Source organism: Cimex lectularius, unplaced genomic scaffold, assembly GCF_000648675.2.
Source record: "Cimex lectularius strain Harlan isolate CLEC.00 unplaced genomic scaffold, Clec_2.1 scaffold130, whole genome shotgun sequence".
NCBI classification, from domain to species: domain Eukaryota; kingdom Metazoa; phylum Arthropoda; class Insecta; order Hemiptera; family Cimicidae; genus Cimex; species Cimex lectularius.
In genome coordinates this window covers 859,099-883,662 of record NW_019392755.1, presented here as the reverse complement: position 1 = coordinate 883,662, position 24,564 = coordinate 859,099, and the positions used below count along the sequence as shown (strand labels likewise).

The following is a 24,564-nucleotide window of genomic DNA, read 5'->3' as shown; positions in this document are numbered from 1 at the left end:
GAAATGTATTGAGAGTATGGGAAATTATTTTGATTAAAGAACATTGCTTTAAAGTAACTAGTTTCTTTTTTTTTGTTTAATACCAAAATCCTGCATTATTTTCCGGACAACCCAATAACTTTTGCGCTTCAATTAAATGGACAAATTGATTCGCAGGAAAGACAGATGCGCTAGGCACCCACTGGAGCCCCGTAGTCGAGCCGTACGTCGAAGGGGAAAGAAATGGAAACGTCGTAGATTACGGGCGTCCGGCCTTTGCCCACCCCGGCTCGGTCCGGCCCTCAACCCAAATCCAGGAAATGTCTCTGAATTTATTTCCCCGCCCCCGGCGTGAGTTCGCCGTCTCTGCATTATCTCTTCCTCTCCCCAACTTCTCGGTAATCAATAGGCCACATCCTCACTAATTTGCCAACTGCTCACCCCAGGTCACTCAGATATCTCACTCCGCGGCACGGAATCCCATTTCCTCGAGACGGCCCTTCATTTCTAATATAGGGCTGGCTCCTCTGAAGACAATAAGAAAAAATTATTCTTTTTTCCTCTGCAATGGGAAAACCGCGCGGCAGATAATTAAAGAAGGCCCTTTTCTTTAAGCCTCTCCGAGATTGATTTCAAGCGATTGATAATAAATGAACTAACTGTTTTCTTGAGAAAATTCGTATATTTACATAATAGATTGATGTTTTACAAGAAAAGTGGAACTTTGCATTAAAAAATGAAATGTTTTATGAAAAATACACTTATGGACAAAATAAACGCACCACCCTTCAATTTTAACGTAATAGGGTGAGTAATTTTCTTGCTAATTTAAAAATAATTTTTATTTTGATGCAATTTTTTTATGTTGAAAGTAGCAATTATATAAATGTATGGTTTAATATATTTTAATCAAGTTTCAAATTTTTACCTCTATTTAGAGAAAAATTGTGCAGGGTACCTCAGGCCAAGTAAAACTTGAAAATTTTATATACGACCCTTTACATCCTGACAAATCATTTTAAAGCATTTTTTACGCTGAAAACGATGGTACAATCTGATTTTATATTGGTTAAAAAATGAAAAAGTCATGGCAAAAAGTTTGAAAAAACGCATTTTGTTTGTTTCCAATTCCAATAATTTGCTTCATCACTAAACTAAACATTAATCAATATCATTATTAATCTCCCTTTTAGCTTTAAGCACAGATTTTCTTTAAGCCTCTCCGAGATTGATTTCAAGAGATTGATAATAAATGAACTAACTGTTTTCTTGAGAAAATTCGTATATTTACGTGATAGATTGTACACCCTTACACCGTATTTCAGTGTCTGTACTAATATCTCTAATTTGTAATTGTCATTTTGACATTTAGTTCTACCAACACTCTTATATAAAGCGTAGCTTTTGTTCGTACTAAATTTGTCGGGTTACGTATTAATAATTTAGTCAATTTCATATTTACTTTTTTTCATTTGTAATGAAAAAATGTATTAAATTGATTATTTTTTTCTGTTTGTTCTTGATTATCTTTGAAAAAAAAATTATTCCTGTGATGACTCAGAAACTGTATGAGTTCTGTCTCTTTCTACAAAGATAAGAGGAAAATTCAAATGATTTAAACAGGGTTTATATGTTAAGTTTTAGAGTAGGATAAATATGTTTTATTAAAGGAATGCGAACAAGACCTGAATATTAAAATCTATGTTTGTTTAATGAGATTCCATTATGACAAGCTTGTACATTCCCCTTGTCAAAATTAGAGCTAAGAGTCGACTCGTCCCTCACTAATAACAGTAAGATACCCTGAATTCCTGTCAGAACTTTCTCAGGTTTATGAAACACCTCTAGCCCTCCCAAGAGAAGTGTGCGATTATATCACATATAGAACCGGTCGGTCCGCATGTACAGAACTTAGTGTTATTATTTAATATTCCTCGGAGAGGGAAAAAGATAAGACGGAGGGGTTGTGCATTGCCCGGTCAAATATTTGTCATGACAAAGGGTGCGGGTGGATCCCCCTGTGTCAATACTGTTTGGGCCTTCTAATTAGGTTCATTGCCAATGTAAATAAAGAGCGTCATCCGTCATTCTTGTTTTTAGATAAGGAAAATATAATTTGACCGTATTGTCGTAAAAACCGGACTGTTGACTCGTCCCTTCCGATAACTGAATAAATACAAAATTTTACATTTGTGATTTAATTGCGAGGTTTCTTCTTGGAGTCTGCCAGGGGATTCGAACTTAAGGCATGATCATTTGGCCTGCTATCCTTACATCAATTACACCTTTTAAGATTTAGGATTAGGCTGTTCCTTCATCTCTTAACTAAGTTTGTACTTTCTATTTGAAAAAAAAGAAGAAGAAAACATGATTCTTAAAAGACTGTTACCAAAATTGTACAATACTTGAACCAGTCCTACATGTCCGTTGTGCTGTAGATGTTCCCACTATACTTACCACCCTCCTTGCATCATTTGAGGACGTATAGCTGTACTATCTTCTGACCCCGATCCTGCGGTTGCTTCGGCAGATCTGCAGAGACATACACATGTATACCAGATTGGTGTAGACAATGAAAATTGAATAGAAATGAAAGTAAGTTTGCCCATCACATTTAATTTTGAAACAAATCTTCTACCACAATATACAACAACGATGTTTTTATCCCTAAATCGGACTGGGTTCTTTACCTTGGGTTCTAACTACACTCACTCATGAAATCGGCATACGCTACTGAAACGACAAGTCCTCATCACTACTCTACGTCTACTCTACAAACTTATAGAACGACTATCCAAACTATTGACAACAAACATGATCTACAAAACACTATCACAACCAATTTGTACATACAGACTAGCACTGGAGAACCGACAATCCTTCCAATATCCAACGTCTCCAATCCTGTCAATCTAAAGGCCAGAGATCAATATTTCGAGACCTAAAACACAAATTTGCGAGAAATACAACTACTTCACCTGGAACATATGACTCCTGGAGAACAATAGGTACAGAGCAGGAGAGGCAATAGTGGCAGTATAGCAAATCTCTTGAACCTGCATTAAATACATTAATTGATTTCTTTTCGACAATTTTCTAAAGAGCATCAACGGAGTTGTGTTACTGTAAGCCGGTAAATGTTCAAAGCTTTGCTTTGCGGTTTTATGATATGACCTTCTTTCTTAGGCGCGTTTGTGGAATTTCACCAATGGTACCAAAATGAATTTGATTTTTAAACTATACGAGCTTGCAAAATATTCTGAAGGTGTTTTCTTTGCTTTATTTATTAAATTTTTTATCTATAATGGTCTAAAAAGTTAATATTTTTGCAAGGTTCCATTAAAAATATCATAAATCTACAATGAACATTACTAGTAGGTCTTCGTATCACTGTAATATTGCACTGCTATCTTTCTTCTCGCCAAACCTGTAAACGTTCAAATAACTGTTCTTCGGGCATTGGAAATTCGTGGGCAATGCAAGTTACCGCTTCTGCAAGAACGGCTTTGTAAGAGTGGACGGGTTTCGTCACACGTCATATTTTTGTCGAGGGGTCGAGAAACAATAGACGCCCTTGGGACCGGAAAGGGTTTCGGTTTGATGGCTCTGAAAGGATGTCACAAGGGTTCGTTGGAGGAAACGTCGGGAATATAACAATTTTTATACACAGGAACATAAGAAACATTACGAATAACTTCGGCACGTTCATTTCCTGTAAATGTTATGGTCGTTGCGGAAAAGTAACTAAAGACGTGTACTGTTCAATAATGTTACAACAATCAACTTCATGATTGAATAAAGAACTTACATCCTAAAAGGTTATGTTAGATTTAAAATAGCAGCAATCATATGTTGTGAATACGCAAGCAAAATGAATAAAAGGAAAAGCAAACACTGTTTACTGTTCTTTTCTTTCGTTACTATTTTATTTATTGTTTAAACAATTTTTTTAAAAATAAAAGTTGGTGCAATTTTTATTTCTTTCAGAAACTGGAGCTCTTTTATGGTATATAGACGGCTCAAAAATGGGAAATGACATAAAAGGCCAAACTTATAATATCACATGGCCTGGGATCTACCACAACTTCTTACATACGAAATTACTAGCCATTGACATTTGTACAAATGGGATTATTAAAAAAATTCTCAAAGGTGCAACATTGTATGTAGTAAATAGCCAGGATGCTAAGTTCTTGACATCAAATCACCCAGTCTGAAGCTGTAATTTTGTTAGCGAACATTTTTATTTGCCTATCTTCGCTCGGTTATTCTGTCAAATACGTTTTATTCCCTTCAGTACGCCTGAATACCCTTAAAAACCGGGAACTACAAACAGTCTGCGCTAAGGTTGGTTCCAGGAGCAAACAATACATAAGCTCAAACCTCTTTTGTCACATAAACACAAACAATTCTAATAAAGAACTGGAGTCTGGAAAACCATACAAGACATGATACAAGCAGAAATACTCACGAATAATCTAATCTCGGTATTGCCTGAAAAAAAATAAATAAATAAAAACAAGTTCAATCGTTTTCAGTCAAGATATTAGGATTGAGTCGATGTTTTGTTCTGATAATGACGTTCAAATAGGCAAAAGCTTGGTAGATAACAATTGAATTCGTTTTTTAATCCATACCATATAGAAATCGAAATGATTCGTGAGTAAAAAAGTGGCCGATACAGCTAACTCTTTAAGAAAATATACAACTTGCTAAAAAGAATCCAATGGGGAAAGGAGAAGCAAACATTTCTCCCCCTGGCGCTGACCGTTCGGACATCACCCATTGCTCACAAATCATTAGTTTAGCTACAGAAACAAATCATTTAGTGCGTTTTGTTTGTTTTACTACTCCTACTATTACAACTGCGATTTCTGCTACCACTGCGACCACTGCTACTACTGCTACCACTGCTACTCCTATTGCTACTACTCCTACTACTGCTATTACTGTTTCTACAACTGCTTCTACTGCTAATACTACTGATCTTACTGCTACTACTCCTACTACTGATATTACTGTTCCTACAACTGCTTCTACTGCTAATACTACTGCTCTTACTGCTACTACTAGTATTACTGCTATTGCTACTATTACTGCTACTACTAGTATTACCGCTACGTCTCTACTATTACTACTACTACTATTACTACTACTACTACTACTACTACTACTACTGCTACTACTACTACTACTACTACTACTATTACTACTACTAGTACTATTACTACTACTACTATTCCTACTACTACTACTGCTACTACTATTCCTACTACTACTACTGCTACTATTGCTACTACTACTACTACTACTACTACTACTACTACTACTACTACTACTACTGCTACTACTACTGCTATTACTACTGCTACTACTACTACTACTAGTGATAACAATAATAAAATGTGCTTTATTTCTAAATAATATTTAAAATAATTAATTATGTATCGTAATTATTATTTATTATTAAAAATATATATATGTCTTTTTTGTTTAAACACTATTGAACAATAAGCATAAAATCCATCTCCCAAGGTGACTTTGAACGCTTTATATCAATGGAAACAATTATTTTACAGTGTTACATTAAACTAATAAAATATAGCATTAAAGTTATAATAAATACTTACTTTTTTTAAACACTTCCAATTTTAACTCATGTAAGTTTAGAAGCATTTTAGAGTAAGAAGCTTCTAAATATAATTTCTATGTACTAAGTATTAACCTTACGTTCATACTCTATAATTTTATAATTATCAAATTGAAATTTTTTAAGCCGTCGAAGATGAAATTTCTTTAGAATTAGGAAAAAACCTATAATTTATCATGTCTTCTCTTGCATTCAAATTATACATAGAAATTATACATGTGGTTTTGTTCACCTTCCCTGTAAAGAGTGTAATTTAAATTTAATAATAATATTGCTTGCATCATGTGTAATTCGCGCTTCCCAACAGGTAGTGGTTGCCGTTTAAAGTGATACATACGTAATGTTTGATAACTTATTTTTTATTAACTTAAAATTGAATGATTTCAATTTCGTGCCCAGTTCCTGGTCTCTTTTCAAAGCAGTTATTTGAACTATATACAATGTTGAAAACTTTAAACTGAAAATTTCTTAATGGTGAAAAAAATCAATGAATACAATAGATCCTTTTTATGTGTTTACTTGGAGGGTCAAGATAGTCCATGTCGAATTTTTCATTTTCTTAAAATGTTGCGCGGCATTCATTCTTACTCAATCCATTACTTGTTTTATTTCCACAAAGAGACGAAGGAGAAGCATTGATTGAAAGGGGCGGACACGTGCTCTTTGGGAAATCTTAATGAAAGAATAACGAGAGAGAGAGAGAGAGAGAGAAATCTTCTCCCTTTTTCTCAAACGACCGTTTATTTGTTTCGAAAACTCTCGGCGAAAAATAAAGACAATCCCAGGCACAGGATTTTCAATTAGCCAGAACTGATTAGGGTCCAAAGGTTATTTATGCCCGTACTTTGTTAATTTCGCTCTATGGAAGATGGTTTAATCAAATCCGAAGAGGCGACTGTTTGTGAAGTCACTCACGTATTTTCCGACCTCGCCTCCAAACTTTTCCAATTCCCAGTGCATTATTTGCTGACTCCAAAATTAACAACCAACTTTTCCTGATATTGTACTTGATTTTTGAGTGGCAATGATTTCATTACACAAACAGTTAATCAGAAAGTATTTTACACTATTTTTTTTTAATAACTCAATTATTTTACGGGGTTTGTTGTTTGTTTAAAATAAACTTTTAGGGAGAAAAATAAAGTTATATATTGTTATACTAATGCCGTTTAGCTCCGTTTGGTAACAGGGCTTGACAGATTTGGAAGGATCGATCTTTGGTAAAGAACATTTCATAATATATGATTAACCTGAGAACCGGTCAGGTGTATAATGTTTTTTTCAGGATGTTTATTTGATTTCTGCTATGAACTCTGATGGTTGTAAAAGAACTATAATCGTAAATACCGTTTTTACTTTTTAACAAAATTATGATTCTTTTTAAAGAGAGTTTTAAATTTATATTTTCGTATTTTTCAGGAACATGCAAAAGAAATTGCGGGCAGCAGATCCAGTAGGTGCCGAGGTGAAGAACTTTTATACATGAGTACCATGTATTCAGTTCAAGCCTCTCTCCAGTCGTCCAGTCTTGTCAGGGGCAGGCCAATATCCAGAGAAGCCCAGGCTTCGGCGGCCGCCGTGTTTTTCGCCAGGTATGAGCCGACACGGCGAATGTTTATTTAAACAAAAGTCTCGGGTCGTAAAATTGGAGAGGGAATGGAAAAGGCAAGATAGGAAAGGCTAATAAAAGATCGGGCTTTCCCTAGGGATTGCCTGGTTTTATTGCATGGGTCCCACAAGTGTCCTGCATCACTGACTTGTTGATATCTTCTCCTCGTCCACTTTATCTGCAGGAGGTCATAAGGACATCTTCTAATCTACACCCTTACTTTGACTCAAAGGGGTATTCTTATTGGATAAACAATGTTTTTCCAAGTTTTTCTTTGCCACCGGTAATCTCCGATGGACCGAGAACAAATATATTTATTTTACTTCTAAAAATATTAAACTTTTTGTGGGTCAATTTAAATCTTGAAATAACACTACATCTATTGTGTAAATTAACCGCTAATTTTTTTTTTGTGCAAAATAGTCGTAAAAATTATTTGCGTTAAATTTAGTACGATAGTAGCAGTTGAGGTTCAGTGGAGGACTGATAGCCTGCTTTGACACTTTAAATATGTAGTTCCATCTTTAATTTATCGTTTGTACCTTTTGATTACCCTTGTAATGATAGCTTGAATAACTGAAAAAACATTACTACCTAACTTGATCCCAGCTTCGTTAATTTTTTTTTTTACTATAAGCAAGTTATTTATACACGTCTAGAGTTATAATGTAGTCTGTATCATTTTTTCTTTTCTGTAATTTGCGTTTGTCTAGCATGATGTATCGCCAAGAAGGTACCCTTGTTAGAGATAGCATCGCTGTGTCATCATGCGAATAAACGCTGGCATCATTCTCCGGGCGCCGCCGTAATATGTCACTGGTCCCTTTTGAATTTATAACACGCTAATCAAAAATAAAATATTGCCGCCGTTTATTTTATCCGAGCATCTACAATGGTCTTTACATATTTACCGACATCGTGCTTTTTTTTTGCTTTTTTGTGTGTGTGACTTGTGTATACTTCGATCCTATAGGAAGTAAGTAACATCTGACGTTTTAACAGTTTCACAAAGCAATTAAGCCTGTTATGCACTTTCTCTAAAATGAAAAATTTTTGATACCTGAGTGTTGTTTGTACTCACCTTAGATCCTTTCCGTTGAAATCGAGATAAATACCACCCGGTCATTACGACACTGTTTACTACTGCTCAGGCCCACTTCTGGACTCAGTTGGACATGTTAAAAGATGTATATGAACAAGCCAGTTGGTTGATCGAGGATAATACGCGATTTCCGTTCGCAGTTTTCATTTCAATTAACGAATATTCTATTTCCGAAACGACCGGTCTCGAAGCTCTCATATGCTCACGATGGATCAATAACGTGACCGATTTCCAAATGGAATTGCCACTGCTCTTTAATGAACTACACGAATTCTCCATTAATGGGATATATATATACCTGGTATGACGGCCTGGATTCTGTGCGGAAGTGTAATTATGATTTTCAGTGCAAGGACTAGCTTGCTTTTTTTTATCAAACTGCCGAGGGAGGATCAAAGAGAAGTTCAAAATTCAATCTCACGGATGTATCTATCATATTCGTATGGGGTATTTTCATCTGAAGCAGAACGTCCATTTTACCATTTTTCATATAACAAGGCAAGATATCGTCGGTAAAAAGCGTATTAACTATCCGATAGAATAAATTATGACACAATAAATTATAAATTGCTATATTTTTCTCATCTTACAACTAATTACTTGTTATCAAATGTACCATGTTAATAAATAATTTATTAAACAATTTAATAAACAAATAATAACAAAAAATATGATCTATTAAAAATGTATACTTTTTCTAATTCCTCCTATATTAAACATAAAAAGGACGCACTTAACAATAGAAGAAGCAATGAACATGCATATTATTCAATGATTTAAACAATCTCTTATGTCGAGAAAGAATTTGTATTTTTGTATTTTGTTACTTTATAATATGTTTTGTAATATATGCTGTATACAATATTCACATATTTGTCTGGAGTACTAGTTTAAAACTTCACCTCTCATTTACATATACATAAGATACTCAAACAAAATGTATTTCGAATTTGTTGGGTGAAATGGACTAAAAACCCAACACTAATGAACACTTATTGTCTCAGCTTGCTTTTATTAATTTTAAATATTTTATGTTAAATGTTGAGTAGATGACATTCGTTTGAAGATTGCTCGGTCGGATAGATATGGAATAAAAGAAAATAACAAACTTCGATTTTTAGGTATGCTTGTGTGTTGCTTAAGAGATATGTAAATTTATTGACATCCTCAAGGCGGGTAATAATTGGCTTTTTAGTAAATATTACACGTTTCAGTTTGTAGGTTGAAACCTGTTTAGCCATAACTTGCTTTATTTCCTATATACAGACAAGAAATCTCACTCGGATACAGATGTAACCAAGGGCCGCGGCCTACATTGAGGTTAGGGATATTTTTAGCGGTCCGGGAGGTAACTGGGCTTAAATCCTCCTGAATTCATATAATTAAAAGTTGTAAATCAGTAAGTGGGCAAAAGTAAAATCTGGGAGACGTCTGCATAAAGACGATGGAAGCAATATTTTATGGACTTAGGGAAATTTTTAACGTAGTAACAAACAAGGGAATCAGAAATACTTGTTGCTTGAAGGACTCCAAAAGGAGGGTAAGAGGATGGGCTCTGGGAAAGATACGTCTTGCGATCTCAAAAGAAAGATATGAACCAATGTAGGACACTGCGGGAAAAAATAACGTTTTGATTCAGAAAGGAGGCAGAAATGATCTATTGTATCAAAAGTACTGGAGTACAAGAATTGTGAGATTACCTTGGTCAATAGCCGATTATATTTCAGTCAAAAGATAGCGGATTGTGTGTCCAGGAGAAAAACTAGATTGGAGAAGGACAGAGAGATTTGAGGTTTCTAAGTGAGAAGACTGTAATGGATTAAGTTTTATGAACAATGGTAAAGGGCTGTGTGCCTGGAACTCGAAGCAAAATCAAAAAGTAAATCAGTGATTTCAACCATCCTAATTGGTTTAGGGTTGATCCCTTTTCGGAAGAATTGCTCTTTGATTTATCGATTCAAGAAAAGTTGGACGGTGACGTCCTTCCTGCCTTTGACATCCTGAAAAAGGAAGTTTCGTTGATAGATCATCGTCTTACCGAGATTTATTGAACCAATACCTGACAGTAGGATTCAATATCTATTAAACTGCAATGATTTATCGCTAACGCATTGTTTTTCACTATCTTCTTCCATTTCCCTTTTCCTTTGTCAAGGGTCACCCAAGTTTACAAAAAAGTTTTTCTGTTTATTTGAACAAAGCATTAACTTGGTGTGCGATAACATATATTATAAATGAACAGTTTTATTTTACATTAAATACTAAAAATGTTTGAAAATTGAATAATATTCAAAAATTTGATTAAGTTAATTTACATTGACTGGTTACTTTAGATGTGGACAGGGAAAATTTGTACATTGTGTTCCCTGCCGCCCATGCCGACCCTAGGCCGACACGAGTACAGCTTGTACTCTGGGCTGCACCTTTATTTTGTGCCCGGATACCCTCCTTGTAATCAAGAGTTAGTAGGGGTCACAGGATAGAATGAAGGAGCTCGGATTGAGAAAAAGGGCCGTGGATGAGAACACGAGGTGAGCCGTTTCGGGGTCTCGAGTCCCAAACCACACTCTACCACCCGTTGTCGCCGTAGTTCCACATAAAGTGGGCCACGACTTCCAGGGTAGGTGAGACGAGATTGACGTTCAAGAGCCGAACTAGTCGGCCCTATCCCAGCCAGCCGTCTCGGGGGGATGAATCCGAATCTGCGGAAAGTAAATCCCGCAGGTCGGATTGGGATCCTCATCGCAAGCACTCACTCTTCACAATCAGTGCGCTCGTGGTGGGCGACCGGTTCCTCAGGCTTTCGCAGTTTCCGTTCAGGCTCCCTGCTACTCCCCGAAGGCCGAATGTCGCTCACACCTGGGCTTGAGAGACTCTTCCTCAGCGGGAAAATTGGTACAATCAGCTATAAACAAAACAACATAGCAGATGGGGGTGCTGGTTTCATTTAGATTCATCTAAAATTTCTTTAGCATATTAACCATTGACGACCATTTTGCAAATGATTGTTTCGTATGTTTGTTTCAGAGAGTATTTTTACACTTTACTACAAATCGGTGAGAAAATAGGTTATGTACAATATGGCCAAGGTATATCAGTCACAAAAAAAATTCACATATTTTATCGTCATTTCCTACCATTTGAGATCTGACAGCGTGTGCACGATTGACAATAAAAAAGAGGAGGTCGGTACAGTCTATAGTGTGCTGGTTGAACCTGAGCATAAAGGGGTGAAGATATCTATTTCTAAAATATAATGTCGATTGACATTCCTACTCACTCTCTATGTAAGGTGAGAAATGAAAGATTTTTCGTCGGAGGCAAGAAGGAACCTTTCACTGCATACGGGATATGTACGAGAGATTTGGCACAAAAGTTAGGATCTCTGTGTCAACCGGCTATGAACTACTTTGATTCAGATGAGGACGATCGCTCTTCTAAGATTCACATTATCCGAGGTTCACCTATTGACTGCGCTCTTGTTACGAAAAAGCTTATTTGTGATACGTTTCTTTGACGTTGCCATTATATTTTAATCATGTTTCTTTCCATTTTGAGCGTCCCTGGGGGGGATCGCAGTAGTAAGTTCCTGAGATTGTAACAGCCAGCCATAGCCTCGTTGTTACCCTTTTCGTAATTTCCTTTATGTACTCCGAGACCCAGACAACCACCAACATTTTGCCAGATGCTCTGATTGTTCACTTTTTAAAGGCTTAATGCAGAAGACTGTCATGCATTTGGTGGGATTCGAAAGAATTGAATTTCGAACGGATTATGAGAAGGATTATTATCATATGTATTGTCTCCGCCTTGAGCAACTGTTTGCAACTAAACTGCTCAAAAATGAGTAGGGATATTTGTAATTTATTGTTATTCTATTAATTTTGATATTTTATCTATTATATATATTCTTGTTAGTTGGATAAAACAAAGTAGAAAATACAAACGAAAACCAAAAAAATTTGTTAACCTCATTTTTAATAATGGATTTACTTAAGAATAAAAAACATGAAGATTTATAATTTTTTAAACGAAAACGTTTTTCGTCTTTTCTCCATTTTAGACCAGTTGTATTCTCTTTAACCATGGTAAGACATCATTTTGAATCAGAAGTTCCAATACTATTGTGCGAATGACTCGTCGAGGTCACCAGCAAGTGGATATTAGGCTTTCTCAGAGTGTCCTCTCTCAACTTACCAAATGAACAATCTTCATGTTTATTATTCTTAAGTAAATCCATTATTTACAATGAGAATTAACAATTTTTTGTTTTGGTTTGTATTTTCTATTAAGTTTTATTCAACTATCTAGAATATATCGGTTAATTTAATTAAAATCAATGTAATAACACAAATTACAAATATCCAAATTCATCTTTGAGCAGTTTATTATTGAAAAGCGTAGGCCATGATGAGCAGAAGTGAGTTTCAAATATTCGAAGAAAGTGCATAATCCCGATTCCTGATGGGACGTGTAGCTTAAATTGAAATCCATTGCACTTTAAAAAAAATTTCTACATTTTCTTTAACCATCTAGAAAATAGCAGGTAGATAAGTATATTCATTAAATTGATCCATAATGAATTAAATGAACTTAATTAATTTTAATAAAATTAAAACTTAATATATCAATAAACATTTCTTTCACCCCCCATTGACGAACCAGCCTACTTCAATAATATCTTCCTTTCTACTGCAAACCATGCATGACAATTCTATGACAATCGACTAATGTGGTATCCTTGACCAATGGGTATCTTCTAAACTATGGTTAAAAAAAAATAATTTAATTTTTTCTTTGTTTCTTTACTTATTCATTATTACATTGTTCATTATTACTTCTTACCTTGTGTGTAGTTGTATGTTCAATTAATTTAGTAATAAAAGATTCCTCTTATTTGAAACTTCCAGTAAACCTATGTCGGTTTTGTTTGTCGATTGAAAACTTAACTTATAAAACTGATGTTTTTGATTTTGTTCTGGTCAATTCATGCTTGCAAAATGGATATCGTAGTTGTTACCTTTGTCTCTACTCTTCACGGTATGTAAACGATCGCTTCAAGAGTTAAGGCTGTAAGCCTGTTGGCTAAGCGCAATGCAGGCTGGCACACATTGCCTGTTAGTTATTTATAAGCAAAATCAATGCTGGTTATGCTGAACTGAAACGGCAGGAAAGCTTCAAGCGCATTCAGGAAATCAATATAGGGCCTGAACTCGTGTCAGAGGCCGTAATAAGGTCGTTCCAAATTAAATATTTATCTCGTATAATGATTCGGCTAGTATAGTGTGTCTTGGAATTTCAAAGTCTTCAACAGTAGCGCCGAGAGAAAACGCCCCGTCCTCTTTAGGAGAAATCGAATTACCGCCGCGGGGCAAGGAATGACGGGGAGAGACAAAACCCCCGAAAACAACACTTAACCCCTGACGCCCCAGCATAAACCGACCCGGCCACTGGTTTTTGCCCTGGCCCATCGAAGAGCTGGCACCCACGGATAAATTACCAAACTTTCAATTGCCAAGTTGGAATTAGAATTTTGATGCGGGCCGCCGACCGATCGAGGTGGGGAAGAGACAATGGGAGCGTCGGTTTGCGTCATTTCTTACCCCCTCGATACACCCCGAAACTGCATTTCATTCCCTTAATAGACCCAAAGCGTTTCGCATTAATTAACGCTCGGGACCATTTATATTATAATACATCGGGAAAGAACATTTAATTTTCACTTCTCATCCCCCTGGCAATGGAACTTTCTTCTGAACAAGGGCGGGACATCAACAGCAAGATATTAAATTAAACATGCATCCCCCTTAAGGTGAACCGAGATACTTTTCATCTTTATTTCCTTGGTATATAGGAAATTCGTTACACCGAAATTATTCTTCTTATGTTCACGTATTATCTCTAATAGTCTAGTTTCTAGAGTACACATTATGAATTATGGGTGTTTCAATAGTATGAAATTCACGAAGAAATATCGGTAAAACGTTAGAAGTCGAAAAATATACAAACGTCTGTTTCAATTGTAACGCCTACAGGTTTGTATTTAGTAGTGAGATTGAGTTATGTTTTTTCTTGTTTGTCCCATTATTTGTTATAAAAATTATCAAAACAAATTTTTAATTTTTGTAAAAAGTTCAGTAAAATTGGTGGTGGAAATAGCTCTTCAAACCATCCATTTCATTTTAATCCTATCGATTGTCCAAATACATTTTCTCATTTTTTTTCTTGTTTGTCCCATTATTTGTTATAAAAATTATCAAAACAAATTTTTAATTTGTGCAAATAGTTCAGTAAAATTGGTCGTGGGAATAGCTCTTCAAACCATCCATTTCATTTTAATCCTATCGATTGTCCAAATACATTTTCTCATTTTTATGAATTTAATTTGACTTCTTTGACTATTTGGTTCTTATGTTGGTAGTCACTTTGAAAGATAACGATAATAAAGATAATAAAGATAAAGGATTCGTAAGGAGCGTTCAAGAATGATGTTTAGAAAAACGTTTTTCATTTGACTTTTATTCGGGTCATCTTCAAGGCATAATGTGTGGTGCTATTATAGTGGTCATATTGGTGTTGTGTGAAATTGTTGTGCTTATGTTGTTCCTTTCGGGTAAAAAAACAATATAAGCAGTGTTAAACATAACCTGACATTTTATATTTAATACGTGTAGAAAGGTGTTTATTTTTAAAATTTTAAAAAGTTTCTTACAAAATTAATTTATAGAGAATAGAAAGAAAAAATGTGAAACATTGTTTATAGCATCAAGTGTAATAATTGTCCAATTCTATACTATGGCCAAACCAAGCAGCTCATTAAGAATAGATAGAGCAATTTACGAGCTTATTCCGTTATCGACCAACTTTGATTATACTCTTGTTTACGAGATTGTTTGGTATGTGATCTTTTAATTACACTATATATTCGCCAAGATTTCGGTTTTATATTTGGTCTTCCTCAGGGCATTACAACTACTTATTAAAAGTAGAACAATAATTTATAATTTATATATAACAATGATTTATACCATGAGTAATGGTATTCATAACTGGTATCTAGGAATATATATATATGAAAAAGTTCGGTGACTGATTGACATCCAATGCACAGACCAAAGGCCTAGATCCAAAGGGCTGAAATTTTGACAGGGCAAGAAAAGTCGGTAAGAAGAGATTTTTTTAAAATTCCATCCCCCCTGTCTTCTACATATATAAAACAGTTCCTTTACGGACTGACAGACAACGCATAGACCAAACCCCTGGATCTAAAGGGCTGAACTTTCGATAGTGCGTTCCTATAATGACATGGACAGCTGTTACGAAAGAATTTTTTGAAAATTCCTTTTTACTAAGTTATACAATTACTTTGAAAAATAAAAAAAATTCCCCATATTCACGGCGCCGAAGTTACTCTAAACCAACGCGACAGGTCTGTATTGCCTAAACTGATGACCTGTGCGCCGTAAAACTCAGCGTCGTTTTTTCATCACTACTGTATTTATATTGCAATCACACAATCTCTCAGCTTTGGATAAAAGTGTATTTACTCCAACCCAAAAAAAGCTTAATACAAAACCTCATTCTTTTAGTCTTTTATGAATTGCATAACCAAACAATTAGCAACCAATTCTCTCTCTCTCTCTCTCTCTCTCTCTCTCTCTCTCTCTCTCTCTTTCCTTTTCTCTTTTTACATTTATTTCTCTCTCAGTCTTTATCGCCGAATCGATTTTGTTATTAAACTTTTTGAAGTTAAATAAAACATAAGTTCCATTTGTTCTTTCACGATGTCTTATCCGGTCAATTAAGGTGTCGTGGTCGGAATGCCTTTTTCACCCTTGAATACGACCTGATCCCGTCTTCATTAGAATGCGAGCCCCGTTTCCACGAAGACAACCGGTCCCCTTGCAGTTCTCTGCAATGTGTCCGCTCAAATGAAAAATGGATCCTGTCCCCACTGCAATGTCTTATTCCCGAATTTAATTTACTCAAATGCCCCCACATCAATCTTTTAATTCGACTGGGAATAATTTCTCCGGTTTTTCAATAGTGCGAACAACTAATATTTATCAATCGTTTTTTGTCCATTTGATTAATATGTGTTAATTTATTCGTGTGTTCATTTGTAATCAATAAAATTTTAGTTTAATATTTTATACTAAATGTCAGCCAAACACATATGTCGATCGGCTTTTAATTTTTTGTCCTGTTTGAAAAGGGAAAACAGAAAAGTACATATTTAATTTAAAACCAGGACAAAACAAATACCAATTTGTTAGTTGAAAGGAATACGATTATTAATAATTTTAATTTAGTATAATACAACAATTTATTTATCACTTTCATCTCTTATTGCCTTCTTTGTTATTCCGGAATAAAATAAAAAAATAAAATAAATCGGACATCGATCCGTAAAATGATAGCACCATTGAGTGCTTCTATTGCTGCACATGAATTTTTTTCTTCAGCCAGGTAAATCTATGGAGAAACTATATTTTCGACTCTGCTTGTTAACAACGTTGAGGTGTTATCGATTGTTGGGTCTTGTTCAATTTAATGGTTAATGAAATCTTTAGTTGATTCTCTTGCATATAATGTTTGAATTGACGTTGCCAAAGTTTGTGGCCATGAAATTATTCAAGTCCTTGGCAATGTTGAGACTGAGTCATTCTTCAAAGAAAGTTGAATTTATCTATTAAAAACTTAATTATGCCAATTCCTTGACATATTTAAGATTGTTTTGCCCTGATGATGATGACGTTTTGACCTGATGGCCCGAAAACTTTATTCAACAATTATTCGTGGCTACAATATTTAACTTACATTAAATTAAAATTATGAAAGAACGCGTATTTTCTTTTTATGTATCACAAATCTAGGTTTACATTTAAATTTAAACATGTCTGACAGAGCGACCCAGCGAAGATAGACCACAATTATCGGTAACGAGCAAATTAAAAACTGAAATTTCAAAACAAATCCAAATGTTAAGTTTATTTATACTTGATCAGTTGGTTGGGTCCAACTTCACTTGCAGACCATTACAGATCATATAGTGCCAATGATGTTAGATTCAAAAACGCCGGATATTTCATTGTAATGTAAACTATGAGAGTAGACAGACCCAGTAAAGTTATCTAGTGTCGATCAGTTTAAAATATTTTCACTGACTCACAAACCCACGACCGCTGCCAATAAATCCACTTATGTAATAGTTTATTTTTCTGTTGAGTCCCGCAAACTACATTTCACAATTAGTTTCCCCATTCATTCCTTGAGATCAGTCAATTTTTGAGCCAGCAGCGTAATAGTTGTGAAAAATCCCAATATTGCAACTTATTTAAGTTCTTAAAATCTATCTCACTTCTTTTATTTTTATATCTATCGGTATAGCCCGACTACAACGAGATCTCCATGGATGCCTTTATTTTATAGCATTTTAATATCCTTTCAACTTTACTTTTTATGCCTAAAAGTTTTTGTTTGGAGAACTATTTGCTCTACCTACGCCACATTGTAAATTGATATACGAAAAGTTGCACTCTTACACATTACCTATTTTGATTTATTTCGATTTTTTGCCAATCTTTTTTTACAAATTTTAATGATAAATGAAACCTTATTGTGTATTTGTTCTTGGGGTTTATTGTACTTTTGTCACTCTTAATTATTTTCATTATTTATTTAAATTTCTCATTACCTATAATTTAATTTTTTGTGTATAATTTTCTTTTTAACATGAGGCATCTTTGAAATAAGTCTCACGGTTAAATATTTTTAAATTCACTAGTTTTCGTTGTCTGCTTGACCAATTAATTGAAAGTTAAATATTATGTTATGCCTTATTATTATGTACCTTTCCTGTCAGAGAAGTAATTTTGAGTCAATCTGAACTAAATAGTAATAAAATTACCAAATACATATTTTAAAAGAAACATGGCTTTAGAGGATAAATTTGTTGCAAAAGCAATCACTGAATAGTAAATCAATGCAATCGTTAACTTTTCTATTGATCGCAAGATTAAAAAGGTATTATATTTTTCGTTCATAGGACATATAAAGTGGTACAGTAGATTAATATTAAGTAGATACCATTGCTTTTGGATTTTTCAACTTTGTCGTGCACTCGGCAGATTTATGTAGTTGCGTGCTATTGAATAGGTAAGTATCAACATCTCTTCAAAACTTATCAACATGAACGATCCATACGTTAAAAGCGTGTATTCCGTTATGCAGCTAGGTACGCAATATTCAAGGTAAAATTTTAACATGCCCAATCGGTAAGTTGGTAGGCAAAGATAATTTATTAATTAGAAATTCATTTTTAATGGTATAAATAAAGTTACATAAATTATCTCATTTAATAAGAAAATAATTTCTAATATATATAATCTTCATGGAACACGGAATATTGAGGTGATTAGTTATTTATATAGTATGTTTAAAGGGCATGGAGATCATCGAAACGCATTGCAGCATGAATGAAATTAAGCAAAAATGAATTTCTTAAATGAATTGCTAAAAAAAAAGACTTTCAATTTTACTAGATTTTATTCTAGTCTTAGAAACAGCCAGTTAAACAAACATTAAACCAAAGGTCAATCGTCCGTGGGTGGATTTAAAAAATATATATCCTCTGTAAAAGCTCTCCAGAGGTTTTATTGTGTCCCTGATTCGATAGGAATGTTAAAACCCAAAGCCAGCTCATGGCTAATGAAAACGAGTTTTTGTTATCTAAGTCTTGCATCTGCCTTGTTAGTGCAAAGGATTCACGCTGCTGCTTCATAAACTATTGTCACTATTTTCTATACACTACAATTTTCTGCCTACAAACAGATGTATTTAAACTAGGCAAGAAAATAATTTATTTTAAGTACACATTATAAAAAACCAAGCAACATTTTATCTAATTAATTCATTATAATAGTCCAAAAAGGGACAAGAGTCAAAAACAGGAGACAAATATGCACATTGAAATTGTGAATTGATTCATTACGAGATAAAAAAAACTTGAAGAAATATTTATTCTAGCCGATATACTTTTTATGATTTTTATTCCTGCATAATAATTTTGTGTTAAAATATCATAAATTGGAGGAAAATAGCGCCGCTAATATTTTTTCAATTTTTTAATCATTACCACATGCTTTAATAATTATTTTGACTAAACGTATACAAAATCCATGTATCTATAAAACATTATTTTTAGTCAAACTTTGATAGTGTTGGTTTTTCTGTTATAACAAGGTAAGAACCGTATTTGAGTAGAGGGATTCTACCTTGTTGCTGCTAGAACAAATAAAAGATTTAACCATATAATGTGCGAACAAGTGAGTTTTGCCATTATAAATATATATCATCATAATATATCATCTTTTTTTATTGTATATTACAACTACCTTCATTTTGGTATCATATAACAGTGTGTATAAATAAATAGGTAAACGGAACTAGAGAAACTACCCACTGGTAGTATTCCTAAGTGTTCTTCATGTAATCGCTATCACTGGACAGAAAGCAATGGACATAGGATCTTGGGTTCAGTGATAACAATACTAGTAAAAATAAAATTTCCACTAAATTATAAGCATACAGAAGTTGGGAAATATGGCATAATTACTTTGTGAGATTTCGCCATGTGGTCTGTAGGGTGATAAACCTGTAAATAGGTCGTTACCAAACTTTTATTCCGTAGAAGGATTTGGGTAGCTAGACGATCGTTGACATTTCTCCATCTTAAATGTTGCGTCTGGGCGATTATCATGTGGTACAGATTCTTTTGGTAATGAGTTTTTACATATTGAACCGTTGTGTTTTTATATTTCTGTCAAGTGTTCATTTTTTAACTTCTTTGTATTTCGAGGAGTAGTTTCGTGCTTGTTTTTTTATTGAGGATCTCTCAGGATTCCATACACTTTCTGTATAATATAACCTTAATACAACAACATAATAAAATCGGAGGAAAAAAAGGAATTAAATCGTAGTTCCTTGAAAAACAGTAATGAAAATACCATTAACGTCGTATCTGGAGGACGTTACAATCGTCATTTCCCCAATAACACTAATTATTATACAGTTTGAAATGAAGTACTGATCTTTGATTAATGATACCGTTTTATATTATCATGAATTGGGATAGGGGCTTGGGATAAAAGAGGCGGCCACAAGGCCTGCTGCACCTCGACCTGAATAGATCTATTGTGCTACCCTGTTTTTTATAACTCACTGGCCAGCTTTAGGTTTTTACCAACCTTCATAGCTTTACCAGCGGCTCCTTGTAGGATCCGGTTGTAGTATCTTGTTTGCGGTTTTTCCTGTACTGGTTGCATGAACCTGCACCTACATAGACCTTTACAGAAACATAAAATGTGTACTGCAGTCTCTTTTTCTTCTTCTTGGCAGTATCTGCGCAGTGTTTCTTCTGCCATGTATAGACTGAAGTAAACTGAATAAGAGAAGAATTTCAGAAACGAGACATTATATTAGAAAGCCATGCTAGGCTAGCACTCTGCATCATCAGATAGCCAGACGTTTCTTGACATTTCGCCATCTTCAATGTTTCCTCTGGTCGATTCCGGTGTGGTACAGATTGTTTGGTTAATGAGATTTTACATATTGAATGGTTGTGTTTGTATATTTCTAAGCAGTTAAGAGTTAATTTTTTTATATTCTTTCTATTTCGAGAAGTAATTTCGTGCTTGTCTTTTTTATTGAGGTTAGTTACCAATCTCTCAGGATGTCATACACTTTCTGTATAATATAACCTTAATACAACAAAATAAGACAATCGGAAGATTGGAATTGACCCAACTAGGATACAAATGTTTGTTTAATTTTATTCATGTCCATTTTAAGAAACAGTCTCGGTTTTCTTTTTTGCATTATTAAAAATTATTATTAACATAATACTAATTATACTTGTATAGATATGTTATAGTTTTGTTTGTTACATTACATGTAAAATATTGATTGAAGTATATAAATAAGTACAAATTAAAAAAGCTACATATTAATAACATTCAGGACAGTTAAAAATTCGAAATGTTATAAGCTGTTAGAGTTTCTTCTCCTCTTAATATAAATATATCTCTCGCCGACTAAATATTTATTAGAGGGGGAGGGATAAAATCTCATTTTCACATCTGATAATGACAGTTGTTATCGAGACATAATTACCAAATGGTTGAAGTCGGTCTAATTATCGAATATATTTAACATTTATGGAATTTCTGTTCTATACGGATGGCGTGCAAGAAAACATAAATAAATGGTATTTCTTTATTTCCTGGAAAAACAATAATAAAAATACCATTATGGTCGTGCCTGGAGAACGTTACAATCGTCAGTTCCCCCAATAATACTAATTATTATACTGTTTGAAATGAAGTACTGATCTATCATGAATGATATCGTTTATGCATTGTTAGGCATGGATGTATTATGGTATTCGTTATAGTGCTCTACCGGAGAAGTCGGATCCGACCGACGGCATTACACGCTATTTGACTGATTAATACGCTTGTGTTTCTCTCTCCCTTGGTTTCTCTCTTAAACTGAGATGATATCTGACTGTTTATGATGGATGACCGTCGGTCGGAGGTGGATTGAAATATTTCGTGATACCACATATGCAAGATGGCCCACTGTTAAAAGTTGACTAATCACCTGGCGGTACGATTCGAACGAATAATATATGACCCTGAATGACCCAGTTTGATATTTCCCTGGTGGTAAAACTAATTTTAAGACATTATCTTCTCTGTATGCAAATTTACGACGAGGCTCGTATTCTTATCATATATTACAAAACAAACGTGAAGAACAATTTTCTATTCTAAAATTAATATGATACTATTTTATTACGGAAAATATATAAACTTTTAATTACCTCAACTTATATTAATTTTTCAGTATCTGCAGTTCAATTTTGTGACAATATCATTTATTCGATTTCGAGGTAAATAAATAGAAACATAATTAGCCATCCATTATGCATTTTTAGGGTAAACTTAATTTTTGTCGTTAATATATCGAAATAAATAGTTTTCCTGCGTATGTTTGAAACAAGTTAATAGTAATGGTGAAAGTGGGGGTGAGTATTAAGATTTATTTTTGGTAAATTATGGTTCCACTTACAGATTTGTTGTTTATAACAATCCGGATTTCGAGCATTAAACGCTCATCATCAGGTTAAAGGAGTTACAAGCAAGTCTCTCGATATAATTGTAAGAGTGAACCCGCCGATCCACTACCAACGCGACGATCCAATGAAAAACTGGTTTTTGATGCCACTCAATTTTGAGCATTCGAAAAACTTGAATTACAAAACAACTAAATCGTATCCTCATAAATACTGTAAGAAAATAATTTTGAATTAGTTATTAATTTGTACGTCAAAAATTATTTAGTCTCAAGTAAGAGGTAAATCAAATCTATTCCATTATTTATGCATTTATCTTCATGTTTAATTTTACATTTTTTTAATTTCACATTTTTCACGTTTTTCAGGTCCACCTGATAGCTTTACATTATACGATGTATTTATAACTTAAATATCTTTACACAAAAGTTGTAATTTTCACTTGAGAATCTTTACTAGTTGAAAGCCACGTGCATTGGAAAATATGAAAAAAAGTGTAAGGGGTGTCACGCGAGAAGGAGATCCCTATCAATGTAAACAAACATAAAATGTCACATAATGCATTTGATGAGCCAAGAGAGGAATGTGAAGTGCAGATTTTTTGTAGACGTAATTTAATACGTGACTATATAAATATCTAATTAATATTGATGCCGATAATTATTGCTAATTCAATTTTTCTATCTTTTTATCTCAATAATTTTCCTCCACCCTCTCACTCTCTTTCTCTCTCTCTCTCTCTCTCTCTCTCTCTCTCTCTCTCTTTCTTTCTTTCTCTCTTATTCTTTCACGCGCTCGCTTTTTGCTATTTACAGTTTTTCGAAGCAAAGGACGTAGGTGTAATAAAAATGTAAGGCGCACACTGCATTGATAGTAGATAGGGGAACCTGTTTCGGTGAAAGGACTGTTGCAGTAATTGTCATTGATTTGTTCGACTGCACCACCCGTTCCGTCATTGCCCGATGGTGCCGGGAATTTTCTTTGATTTATGTCTTTGGAGAAAGCAGTTAGTCACGGCAGCTTCACCGGTTATTGTTTTACCGAGGCAGACCGTCCCTCGGATGCCCTCAGCCCTCCACACTCTGACCCCTGTCTCGTTCAACTGTTGCCGGGGGTTTTATTTACGATACTGCTAGTCTGAATCACGAAAAAGATTCGTAGAAAACGACGAAATTTAAACGAGGATTTAAGGAAACCGACCGTTGACATTTTGTGTTTGATCGAGTGGCGCTCGTGGCTCTTTCGGAAGCTTAATAGAGTCCTCCCTTTTACATACTTCCTGATCCTAAATGCTACAAAACCGACAGATATTTTAGAGTCAGTGGCCCCTCTCTATCAGTCCACTAACCCTCAGATGCAGGGTCAACACAAGAATATCCTTCCTGAAAATATACTGTCCGATACAGATGATACCGCCATCCTTCCTGTCATCTCAACCAGAAACCTGAAAACTCATGTCTTATCCTTTGAGCAGTGGTTCCCCCGGTGGAAGATGGCAATGAACATACAAAAAATGTGAGGCTGAAGAAAACATTCTTCCATATATGCTATGGGGACTGATGAATCCAAATTACCTCCAATTGTATACTAAACCCTTTGGAATTTTCGAAGGTGGGCAGAGGAAAATCCGGGAATTTCGTATTCTTGTCATCATCAGGTGTTTCTCAGTATCAACATTTGGTGTGGACTTCTCGGAAATAAACTAATTGGGACTGATTTCTACGAATTTTTTTAGGTAGGTTTTACGAACACTATTATATGATGTTCCTCTGCAACAACGGCAGAGAATGATTCTTCGCTTGATGGATGCCCTGCACACAATTCTTTGCAGGTGAGACGTTATTCGAGTCGTAACATCCGGGATAGGTGGATAGGACCTCATGGCCCGATCTGTTGGCCTCCTCGGAAACCCGATTTAACTCCACTTGACTGTTATCTGTGTGGCCATTTAAAAAACATTGTCTACGCCAATCATTACCCAGCAACCTAAGTTGCAGAACTGCGCCAAAGGAAAAAAAGTTTGTCATTCCATCTCTCCTGACTTTATCGCTCTGAGTATCGGTGAAGAGTTGCTGAAAAGTTAAAAT

At 34.6% G+C, this 24,564-nt stretch overlaps 1 protein-coding gene across 2 annotated transcripts in view; it reads left to right on the top strand.

The window, feature by feature from the left end:
- LOC106672528 (kinesin-like protein CG14535) overlaps window positions 1-24,564 on the top strand; it is a 347,817-nt gene that overhangs the window by 72,689 nt on the left and 250,564 nt on the right. For both annotated transcript variants that reach the window (XM_014404053.2, XM_024227302.1), the window contains one exon: window positions 7,049-7,221. In XM_014404053.2, coding sequence (XP_014259539.1) covers window positions 7,049-7,221 — 173 coding nt within the window. The remainder of the gene's footprint in view (window positions 1-7,048; window positions 7,222-24,564) is intronic.